This window comes from Scyliorhinus torazame, chromosome 6 (genome assembly GCF_047496885.1).
Source record: "Scyliorhinus torazame isolate Kashiwa2021f chromosome 6, sScyTor2.1, whole genome shotgun sequence".
Classification (NCBI taxonomy): domain Eukaryota; kingdom Metazoa; phylum Chordata; class Chondrichthyes; order Carcharhiniformes; family Scyliorhinidae; genus Scyliorhinus; species Scyliorhinus torazame.
In genome coordinates, this window is record NC_092712.1 from 125,610,234 (window position 1) to 125,623,048 (window position 12,815).

At 40.4% G+C, this 12,815-nt stretch overlaps 1 protein-coding gene across 1 annotated transcript in view; it reads right to left on the reverse strand.

Moving 5' to 3' along the window:
* Positions 1-97: 97 nt before the first annotated feature.
* oxnad1 (oxidoreductase NAD-binding domain containing 1) overlaps positions 98-12,815 on the reverse strand; it is a 72,719-nt gene continuing 60,001 nt past the window's right edge. The window contains exon 7 of the mRNA XM_072508758.1: positions 98-2,766. Within this exon, the coding sequence (XP_072364859.1) occupies positions 2,615-2,766 (152 nt within the window). The 3' untranslated portion in view covers positions 98-2,614. The remainder of the gene's footprint in view (positions 2,767-12,815) is intronic.

A 12,815-nucleotide genomic window follows, 5' to 3' on the forward strand; every position in this document is an offset into this window, starting at 1 on the left:
TGTCTGTATTTACTCTTAATAGAAGTAGATGCACAGGATTTTCCTTCTTATGAGCTTTATGTCCTGTATGTAGAGTGCAACAAATGAGACTAAGAAAAAGAGTCCAAATAGTTTATTGCAGCATACATGAGGCATTCACATTTGCACATGATATACTATTTTTAACAGTTCTGTAAAAGGTAAAAGAAAATTTCTATTTATCAATTAAATTCTATGAACCAAATTCAAAGGAAAATGACTTCTGAAATGCACATACAACCCCACCTAAAGAAATGAAAAAATACCAGATCTAATATTTAATTGGCTAGTAAGTTATAGTCAACATATATTGGTCTATCTATGCTTGAATGCAAGATAATTATGTTTCCATAATTATTGAAATTTTCAAATGCACGAGTCACTTGTATATAGTCAGTGAATTATGATGCAATTTAAAATACAAATCTGTGACAATTAGCTATCGCTTTCATATTAAACATCTTGGAAGACAATTGTTTGGGCTTTGGGGGTCAACTGTGTTAAGTATCGTCTGGTGTGGTTCATTATATTAAACAACCAGTGATAATTCAGATCCCCAATTAACAGAATGAAGCCATATAAGATAGCATTGCTCTATTTATTGTGTGCAATTTGATGAGAAAAAAGATAAATAGATAAATGTGGAAAACCGTTGATCTGGTTAGACTTCAAATGGTTTAGAATTTCTGAACAGGCCATTTATTCTTTCATCTTGGTTTTTGCCAGGCATCAATGAGAAAATTAATCAAATTTAATTCTTCACCTGATCAAAACCACCATCAAACACCAAGTAAAAAGAGCAGTGGTAATAAAGTCATAAATAAACAGTCCAAATTAATTTCAAATATGCTTACAGGTTGAACTAATAGTGGTTCTGCATTGATCAGTTAAATGTCATTAAATCTTGTTTTAGGAGCTTTGAACTGATAAGACTGCAGAGAAAGCAGCTACATGATTCAGCAACAGTTGATCTAGTTGGAAACAAAAAATACAAATTCAAAGGCAATAAAATCAAACCAAAGGCAGACTAGGAACTCTGAGCCATTCATCATGCTTTATGTAAATAAAGGACTGAAGGAATGAGAATGAGGTGTTAAAATTGTACAAATTCTTTGGACCAAGTCATCAAATTGGCAGGTCTGGCAGAACCATGCATGATCTGTTAAAGGAAGACACCAAACTTCTATTTCAAAGTTATGTGGGCAAACATAATTTAGCAGAATGAATCAAATCAGTCAGCATTGGGACAAAAGCCTCTGAGCTAGAAGGGAGAAGGGGGAGAGAGGGTCATATCATTTTTATGTTAATCATTACTGATCACGTTCTAGTACACAGCAGGCACAACTACCAAATGTATGTAAACTACTACAGATTTCACTTGGCCTCTGATGATATTCAGTTTGTAAACAGAGGTCCAATGTAGAGTGTTATATTGCATTGAGTAAAATGAAGCTTGCTTAAATAAATCTTGGAGATTTGAATAAAATTAAAATATATTCCAAATAAATAACTGGACGTACTTAATTACATCACTATGCTTAATCAAAAAGCTAAAAATGTTAACTTCAAAAAACATTGTACTGTATGCAGAATATTACAAATAGGAATCACATCAACTAGTGTTCATTCCTTTCTCATTTTCAAAGTTGAAATTGTCTGTAGAACGTCACTTTCAAAATCTGTTAAAGTCAATGTGAGTTTCTAATCCTCTTATGAACTTGTAGTCCAGATTCATTCATCTCTCAAGTAGAAACATGATCACAGACACTACTGCAGTTCCGTTTGTTTTTAAGCAAGCAGGGGAATAATTTGCCAGGATGAATTTCTCACCGAAACTTTCCTCATTTAAAATCGGCCCATGCCATTCAGCCAACTGGCTGAAACCAGTATCAATACAGTTCAATGTGCAGGTGGCAGACTGGAGTTCCACAGGCTCCAAGTTATACTCTCTGATGGCTGATTCTAAATGTTAAAGTAACTCAAACCGGTTACACTTCTTCTTCACTACACCAAAAGTTTCCATCCCAAGACCTCCTGGTCATTCTGTGGTTTTGCATGGAGCTGGAGTCATCCCTGATTATGTATAAGCTGATTGGCATCAGACTAATTATTGGAAATTATCTTGCATTTCTTGAGTTCAGTGCATCTGGGGGAGTTAGATTGGAGTCCGATTCCTGGATTGTTCCATTGCATTTAAATTAATATAAATGATTTTGCATTGATATGAAAGTAATGTAATGGTAGCTTCAGATTTAATACTTGTCAAAACAATACATAAATAAAATTATACATTACAAAGAATGCAAATTATAGGAGAGAAATGGAAATTAGATACCAACTTTTACTATTGAATATTTTAAGATTTTCAATATTTCACAGAAGTAATTTAAGGCTCTCTTTGGGGCATTATTTGCTGCAGGAAAAGCATCATATCCAATGATACTGATTTCATACTCCAACTTCAGTATTGGCCAGCGCTTTAGTAGTTCTGATCAACCATCAGAGAACAATATCCAATGCCAAAGTAAATTTAAAATGGCTTTGAATACTCGACCACGAGAATAATGTTGGGGGAAATTGCCTTTTTAGGCTCGAACTACCACCATTTTTCAAAAATGATCCTTTCTTTTGGAACACCAAGTTTTTCTAGCTGTTGAGAAATAGCCTCGATCATTGGAGGTGGACCACAAATATAACAGAGGCTTTCCTTTGATACATGCACCAGATTTCTTTCAGATATTCTTCCAGCTAAAATAAAAATGAAAATTGTTTAAGAATTATACCTAAAAAAAACATTTATATTTAAATAATTTGACACTCCTCCCATCATATCTTTTAGTACATGATATGGAAGTCAATGGCAGTTATGAATAAAAACTCAGAAAATTACCCCATGAACAGCGAGATTCACAACCGCCGGACATCTGAAAGTACCTCACAGCCAACAAACTACTTCTTTCAAAGAGTAAATTCACCGTTGTAATGTAAATAAGTGTAGCAACTAATTCACACACATGTAATGAGATAAACCATGAGACTGAGGGATTGGATTTGGGATAACAATTGGCCTGCACACAAGGAAACCCACTTCATTTCTTTTAAACGAGTGTTGAGTTTTTTTGCCATCTGAGGGGGCAGATGGTGCCTTGCTTTAACATTTAAACCAAAAGATGGCACCTTTGACAAAACAGTCCTCCCTCAGGATACACTGGAAAGTTAGCCTAGATTGTGCATTCATGTCCTTGAAGGGCTATTAAACCAATCTGGTAGAGGTTAGAATGCTCCAATTGAGCAAAGACTGACAGCTCACCTCACCTCCAATCCCACTTTACATCTTCCTTCCAACTATCTTTCCAATATGAATTCTACCAGATTAAGCTTGTGGGAGACAGCCCTGGAAATCTTTACTTTTAAAAAATATACCTAACCAATTACCTTTCACAATTGCCATTGAATCGGTTTTCACTGCCCTTTGAGGCGATGCATTCCTGATCATAACTAAGTATTTTTTTCTCTCATCTTCCCTCTGGTTCTTTTGGCATTTGCCGTAAATCTGTGACCTCTGGTGACCAACTCTCCAGTTTGTGAAAAATTACTTTATTGTTAAAATTATTCCTCTCTGCACCCTTTACAAGATCTGGAAATCCTTCGTAAAAGATGGTGTCAAGTATTGAGCTTTCTTTCAAACTGTATGCTTCTATTTATAAAGCTCAGGAGCCCATTTCAATTAAAAAAAATATCTTTCATGCCACCTTCAAAGATTTGAGATGCAAACCCTCAGATTTTTCTATTCTAGTAACTTCTGAAAATTGTACCATTTGATTTATATTGTCTCTCCTCATTCTTTCTTCCAAAATGCATCATTTCAGAGTTCTTTACATTAAATGTAATCTGGCCATTTCACCAGTCTATCTCTGAAGTCCTCTATTGTTCATCAAATTTACAAAAGCTTTGCTTCATCTGAAAACTTTGAAATACCCTTTAGGTTCAATTTGGATTTTACATAAAAATATTTGAAGTGACCTTTTATTACTTAATTTTAGGAAAAAACTTTTCATTTCCCTACTGTATTTATCTAACAATTTGTAACTAGCACTATTACTGTGCAATTACATCATTATATGGAAACCTCTGAGGAAGTACTGCAGATTCTGCTACCAAATGCCACCTATAAATTTGTAACTAGATTAAACATATTGTATATGTATTTTGGGATAAGAAGGATGACATCTGTGGGCTGGATATAATTTAAAATATTACATGTTTAAATATTATGTCCGTGGGTTTCAGTAATGGACACTGGAAGAACTGTCCCCATATAACAGCTTGACATAAAATGGATCCTTCACTATTCTATTTGAAGGTGGGTCACAACTGGTATTTTATATTGTATGGTTTTCCTTCAGCTTTCTTTTTCACTTCACAATGCTTTAAAATTGAGAATATTTATAAGCTATGATTCGTTTCCCTCACATTGGTTAGGGTTTAGAGGGAGATGTCAAGATTATTTCTGATTCACAGGCTCTACACTTAGATTTTTGTACTACCATAATCATAATTGAGGCATGGAACATAGTCAAGGTAATTATAAGCAACTATCTCAATTTGGAGAAAAGAAAATCAAATAATTACCAGCTGTTTTCATTTTAAAAGTGTGGGTGCACGTGTGTGGGGGCAGATGCTAGTAGGAAGAGAAACTTGCATGTTTTGTACAACACAGATCTATTATTTTGGATTCCTCAGTAGGCAAACTACATTCTTTTAAAAAAACGATTAAACCTCAAGACTAACTTTTACAACATTTTTGGTGACAAGTATACTTTTGTGGGAAAATGTTGTGTTTTACAATGTATACCGGATAATGAACTATGTTGCAAAATTATGTTTGACCCTACTTTCTGTGCCTTCTGCTGAGACAGTAGCTCTTTGTAATTGAAGTCAGATTTAGAAAGAAGGGTTTTAAACAAAAGGTAATCATTGGCTTGTATGTCTGTATAAGAGGCAATTTGCAATTTGTAGGAATAGATAGTATATACACAATGCTTGTGATGTTGTAACCTAAGAATTACTAATATCAGAAAGAACACAAAATGGCTGTTAGCTGAACTAGCCACATTCCTGAATAATCATTAGCTGGGTTAAGTTACAAACTGTATAAACAACCTCAATGAATGGGACCCAGACGTGGATATTTCTAGGGAGTATTTTAACAGCCACTAATAACATCTCCACAGGACAACGAGCACAATGTATCCTCAATAGCTCAAGGTCTCCAGATGTAGGCAGGAGACATAACTTTGTTAGTTTTGAGTGACTTCTGCATGAAGTTAGAGGCTGATAAGACACCAACCCACTTTAACCATATTTGGCCCAAACTGGGATATTAAGAAAATTGATTGACTGCATGTATAATGAATTGTGACGTGAATAAAGGTTGCATGGCTGTATGTAAATGTAAGTACGAGTTAACTGCGCCCTTTGAATCTGTACATGAACCCAATGTGAACCTTAGCTCAAGCGAGAAAGTGCACTGACAAAGACTGCGGAGTCCAAGGTCTTTCTCCCAGAGCTCTGACATAAAAACTGCTTTTTTACTCATTCAAAAGGTCTGCGTGTGAATATTTCCACCCCAACAGTACAAAGTAATTTCACCTTAGTGACCTGTAGTTAACATGAGTATTATACACAAATTAATGTCTCAAAGTACACTTGAGAAGCTGCAAAAAAATATTCAGCTAAACGTGAATGTAAAACAACTTCATTTTGTAGATCAAATACCCCGCACAATAGATTGTGGCAATTTGACTGTTTATTTCAAACAGCAACAAATCACCCAAATATTTGGAATAAATATTTCTAAATTTAAAAACATATACTATCAAATGTAATATTAAGCTTTTAAGTTAAAAAAGTACACATCAGGGAATAGACTGCAAAATTTGAGCATCTCCACAGAAATATTCGTCATGAATTCAGATAGCAATCCGCTTCTAACAAATCTATGAGAAAATGCTGGAAAATCTCAGCAGGTCTGGCAGCATCTGCAGGGACAGAAAAGAGCTAATGTTTCAAGTCCAGATGACCCTTTGTGAAAGCCCAGCTTTGGGTCATCTGGACTCAAAATGTTAGCTCTTTTCTCTCCCTACAGATGCTGCCAGACCTGAGATTTTCCAGCATTTTCTCTTTGGTTTCAGATTCCAGCATCCGCAATAATTTGCTTTTGTCTCGCTGATCTGTCTCTTATGACATTAGTTTATTTAATTCAGATTCAAATCACACTGAAAAAGGCTTTTATGATATTTGGCCAGAAACTCCATAGACTCCTGCAGCCAGTGGGCAGATAAAGCTACAACCGTCCTGTTTTCTCGGGTGACTGTCAAGGAAGTCCTGTTTTTTCCTTGAGCCTTAAGTGTTTAGACACCTATCTAAACTGTGTCTTGTAAAAGCATACAGCTGTCATCATGCCATCACCCCATATACTTTGTATGCACATTGTGATATCATAATGCAATTTTGCTACCCATGGCCAATTTATCACAGCCGATCTATACCCAATTCATAAGAACTAGAAGCAAGAGTAAGCCATCTGGCCCCTCAAACCTGCTTTGCCATTCAATAAGATCATGGCTGATCCTTCTGTGGATTCAGCTCTACTTACCCATCCGCTCACCATAACCCTTAATTGCTTTACTGTTCAAATATCTACCTATCTTTGCTTGAAAAACATTTAATGAAGTAGCCTCAACTGCTTCACTGGGCAGGGAATTCCAGATTCACAAACCTTTGGGTGAAGACATTCCTCCTCCACTCAGTCCTAAATCTGCTCCACTTTATTTTGAGGATATGTCCCCTAGTTCTACTTTCACCTGCCAGTGGAAACAACTTCCCTGCTTCCATCTCATCTATTCCCTGCATAATTTTATAAGCTTCTAATAGACCCCACCTTCATTTTTCTAAAGTTCAATGAATATAACCCCATTCTACTCAGTCTCTCCTCATAGGATAATCCTCTCAACTCCGGAATCAAACTAGTCAATCTCCTCTGCACACCCTCCAGTGCCAGTACATCCTTTCTCAAGTAAGGAGACCAAAACCCTATACACCTGCAACATAACCTCCCTGTTTTTAAATTCCATTCCTCTAGCAATGAAGGACAAAATACCATCTGCCTTCATAATTACCTGATGCATCTACAAACCAACTTTTTTGCAATTTATGTACATGGACACAGGTAGCACAGTTGCTTCACAACTCCAAGGTCCCAAGTTTGATTCCCGCCTTGGGTCATTGTCTGTGCGGAGTGTGCATGTTCGCCCCATGTCCGAGTGGGCATCCCCCGGATGCTCCGGTTTCCTCCCACAGCCCAAAAATGTGGTTAGGTGGATTCGACATGCTAAATTGCCCTTGGTGTCCAAAAAGGGGTGGGGTTACTGGGATAGGGTGTGGAGGTGTCGGCTTAGGTAGGGTGCTCTTTCCATGGGCCGGTGCAGACTTGATGGGCCGAATGGCCTCCTTCTGCACTGTAGATTCTATGAGACCCAGGTCCCTCTGCACAGCAGCATGCTGCAATTCTTTTACCATTTAAACAATAGTCCATTTTCTGTCATTCCTACCAAAATAGATGACCTCACATTTACCAACATTGTACTTCATCTGCCAGACCCTTGCCCACTCACTTAAACTATCTATATCCCTCTGCAAATTTTCAGTGTCCTCTGCTTCACTTTTGCTCTACCACTCATCATAAGTGTCATCTGTGAACTTTGAACACTCTGCTGCTACAGAATGGCAAAAGCCTTCCACATAAACAATCTTTAAGTCAACACGATTAGAGAAATGAATGCTAGGCTCAAAGACTGGTGTTGTAGAGGGGAGTTGCAGAGTACTGGCACCAATACTGGAAAAAGTGGGGGCTGTATCTCTGGGATGGTTTACACCTGAACCATGCTGGGATCAGTGTTCTCTCGAGCCACATAACTAGGGAAGTAGAAGGGATTTTAAATGAAATAGTGGGGGAAGGGATCAAATTTGGAAAGCTATGGTGAATCAAAGAGTAAAGACAAAGTAAGAGAGAAAGATACTATGATGGGAAATGAAAAACAGATCATGACAAGAAGGGATAGAGAGTACAAACCTATGAGTAAATTGGCAGATAAGACTAGAGGTTACAAAAATAAGAAAAGGATAAAGCTAAAGGCTCTGGGGTAAATTTTCCGATCCAACCCGCTGTGGGAATTGTCATGGGCGGGATGGACAATTTGACAGACTGTTACAAGGTCCATTGCCTTGGGCGGTAATTTCTGGTCTCGGCGGGTGTGATCTGAAAATCTCGCCCTCATTATCTGAATGCTCGTAGCATTCAAAAATCAGATGAGATTACAGAGACATGGCTGCAGGATGACATAGATTGGGATCTAAATATTGAAGGGTGCATGACATTTAGGAAGGACAGGAAGCTAGGAAAAGGTGGAGGAGTGGTTCTGCTAATTAATGCTGGTATTCGCACAATAGAGGGATGGCACAAGCTCAGGAAAGCAGGATGTAGAAACGGTTTGAGCAGAGATGAGAAATGATAAAGGCAAGAAGTGGTGTATAGGACCCCTAACAGTACCCACATAGTAGGATCATGTACAAAGGAAGAAATAATAGGAGCTTGTCAGAACAGTATGGCGATAACCATGGTGGATTTTAATCTACATATAGACTAGAAACTTCAGATTGACAAAGTAGCCCAGATGAGGAGTTCAGAGCATGTTTTCAGTATTGCTTCTTAGACCAACTCATTCTGGAGCCAACCAGATAACAGGTTGTACTAGAACGGGTAGCATGCAATGGGATGGGATTTAAAATTTTCAGTTTTTATTTTATTTTAGAGTATCCAATTATTTCCCCCCCCAATTTTTTCCCACCTAAACTGCACATCTTTGGATTGTGGGGGTGATACCCACGCAGATACGGAGAGAATATGCAAACTCCATACGGACAGTGACTCGGAGCTGGGATCGAATCAGGGTCCTCAACGCTGTAGGCAGCAGTGCTAACCACTGCACCACAGTGCTGCCCTACAACGGAGTAGGATTAATTGATGACTTCATGGTGAAGGTGCCATTAGGTAGCAGCAATCATAATATGATTAAATTCTACGTCCCATTTGAGGGAGAGAGTGGGTCCAAGGCTAGTATTCCAAACTTAAATAAGGACAATTATGAGGGCATGGAAGCAGAGCTAGCTAAAGTGAACTGGCAAGTAAAGTTAAGGGGTTGGTTAATAGAGACGCAATGGCAGACATTTAAAGGGATTTCAAAATACACAGAATAGATACATTCCAACAAGAAATAAAAATTCCAAGGGGAGGACCCACCATCCGTGATGAACTAAAAATGTTCAAGATATCATAAAACCTAAAGAAATAAGCATATAATTAAGTGTGGGTGGCAGGTCAGAAGATTAGACAAAATATTTTTATAAGCAAAGAATGGCAAAGATTAATAAGGAGGGAAAAATTAGAAGACGAAAGCTAGCTAGAAATATAAAGATGGATAGTAAAAGTTTCTGTAGGTGTTTAAAAAAGAAAACAGTAAACAAAGTGAGAGTTGGTCCGATAGAAAGTGAGTCTGGGTAATTAATAATGTAAAATAAGGAGATGCTAGATGAATTGAACAGGTATTTTGCATTGGTCTTCACTACAGAGGATACGAACATCCCAGAAATACCTGTATATCAGGAAATGGAAGGGAGTGAGGAACTCCGGAAAATTACAATCACCAGGGAAGTGGTACTGAGCAAATAGTTGGAGCTGACCAGGCGCCTGTGGCAAGCGTGCGCACGAACCGGCTTAGGTCGGAAGAGCTTTCGTTACCTGGGTATACAGGTGGCCCCGGAAGTGGGATTTGTTGCATAAGCTTAATCTGACCCGGCTGGTGGAACAAATAGAAGGGGATTTTAAAAGATGGGACATGCTCCTGCTGTCACTGGCGGGGAGGGTACAGACCGTGAAATTGATGGTCCTTCCCAGGTTCTTATTTGTATTCCAGTGCCTTCCCATCTTCATCCCCAAGGCCTTTTTCAAGCGGGTTAATAAGATCATCTTGGTATTTGTGTGGGCCAACAAGACCCCGCGAGTGAAGAGTGTGCTGCTGGAACGCAGTCGGGAGGAGGGTGGGCTGGCGCTGCCGAACTTTTGTAACTACTACTGGGCGGCCAACATTGCCATGATCAGGAAGTGGGTATTGGGGGAGGGGTCGACATGGAAAGGGTTGGAGGCGGCATCATGCAAAGGCACCAGTTTGGGAGCGCTGGTAGCGGAGCCTCTGCCGTTCTTGCCGGCCCGCTACTCCACAAGTCCGGTGGTGGTGGCGACACTGAAGATCTGGGGGCAGTGGAGGAGGCACAAGAGGGTGGAGGGAGCGTCGGTCTGGACCCCAGTATGTAATAACCACAGGTTCCTGGATGGCGGGTTCCAGAGCTGGCAGACGGCGGGTATTAGAAGGATGGGTGACCTGTTTATAGATGGGAGCTTTCCCAGCCTGCAGGCGGTGGAGGGCAAGTTTAAATTACCGCCAGGGAACGGCTTTAGGCATTTACAAGTGCGAACCTTCCTGAGGAAGCAGGTGGTGGCCTTCCCGCTGCTGCCGCCACGGGAGTTACAAGACAGAGTAGTGTCCGGTATCTGGGTGGGGGAGGGGAAGGTGTCGGATATCTACCAGGAGCTGTTGGAGGCGGAGGATATCACGGTGGAGGAGCTTAAAGGCAAGTGGGAGGAGGAGTTAGGAGGGGAGTTAGAACCGGGACTATGGGCGGAAACCCTAAGTAGGGTCAATTCCTCCTCATCATGTGCCAGGCCCAGTCTCGTACAGTTTAAAGTGGTTCACCGGGCACACATGACGCCGGCGAGGATGAGCAGGTTTTTCGGGGTGGAAGACAGATGTACGAGGTGTGCGGGGAGCCCAGCAAACCATGTCCATATGTTTTGGGCATGCCCGAAGTTTGAGGAGTTCTGGCAGGGGTTTGCCAGGGCAATGTCCAAGGTGCTAGGAACACGGGTGGTGCCGAGTCTAGAGGTGGCGATCTTTGGAGTGTCGGAAGACCGGGGAGTTCAGGGAGTGAAAGAGGCCGACGTTCTGGCCTTTGCCTCCCTGGTAGCCCAGAGATGGATCCTGTTATTGTGGAGGGACTCGAAGCCCCCCAAGTGTAGAGACCTGGGTCAGTGACATGGCTGGGTTTCTCAGCCTTGAGAAAATAAACTTTGACGTAAGAGGATCAATGTTAGGGTTCTCCCGGAGGTGGCAGTCGTTCGTCGACTTTCTTGGGGAAATTTAATTGAAAATGTCAGCAGTAGCAGCTTTCGGAGGGGGGGTTAGTGTTGTGTTTGTTTGTTTTTTGTTATTTTCGGTGGTCTGTGAAGACAGAGACGTTCGGGGAAATATCTATTTTTGCACTATGTTAGTGTTTAACGCCATTGTTCTTTATCTGTTCTTGTTACAAAATTTTACAAATATTTCAATAAAAATATTTTTTAAAAATAAAAAATAGTTGGAGCTGCAGGCTGATAAGTCCCTGGGTCCTGATGGACTTCATGCAGGGGTGTTAAAGATGAGGCTAGTGATATAGTTCATACATTGGTTTAATTTTCCAAAGTTCACTAGGTTCGGGGAAGGTACAATTAGATTGGAAAATGACGAATGTCACTCCTTATTCAAAAAAGGACGGAGACAATGCTGGAAAGTTAGCTTAAGATCTGCCATAGGAAAAATATTAAAAGCTAAAAGACATTACAGCAGGGCAGAATCAACGTGGCTTGGGCTGAAGGAAATCATGTTTAACCAATTTACTGGAGTTCTTGTACGAAGTAACATATAGAACATAGAAAAATACAGCACAGAACAGGCCCTTCGGCCCACGATGTTGTGCCGAGCCTTTGTCCTAGATTAATCATAGATTATCATAGAATTTAAAGTGCAGAAGGAGGCCATTCGGCCCATAGAGTCTGCACCGGCTCTTGGAAAGAGCACCCTACCCAAGGTCAACACCTCCACCCAACACCAAGGGCAATTTTGGACACTAAGGGCAATTTATCATGGCCAATCCACCTAACCTGCACATCTTTGGACTGTGGGAGGAAACCGGAGCACCCGGAGGAAACCCACGCACACACGGGGAGGATGTGCAGACTCCGCACAGACAGTGACCCAAGCCGGAATCGAACCTGGGACCCTGGAGCTGTGAAGCAATTGTGCTATCCACAATGCTACCGTGCTGCCCTTAAGAACAAATTAATCTACACTATATCATTCGACCATAATCCATGTACCTATCCAATAGCTGCTTGAAGGTCCCTAATGTTTCCGACTACTTCCACAGGCAGTGCATTCCATGCCCCTACTACTCTCTGGGTAAAGAACCTACCTCTGACATCCCCCCTATATCTTCCACCATTCACCTTAAATTTATGTCCCCTTGTAATGGTTTGTTCCACCCGGGGAAAAAGTCTCTGACTGTCTACTCTTATCTATTCCCCTGATCATCTTATAAACCTCTATCAAGTCGCCCCTCATCCTTCTCCGTTCTAATGAGAAAAGGCCTAGCACCCTTAACCTTTCCTCATAAGACCTACTCTCCATTCCAGGCAACATCCTGGTAAATCTCCTTTGTAGCTTTTCCAAAGCTTCCACATCCTTCCTAAAATGAGGCGACCAGAACTGTACACAGTACTCCAAATGTGGCCTTACCAAAGTTTTGTACAGCTGCATCATCACCTCACGGCTCTTAAATTCAATCCCTCTGTTAATGAACGCTAG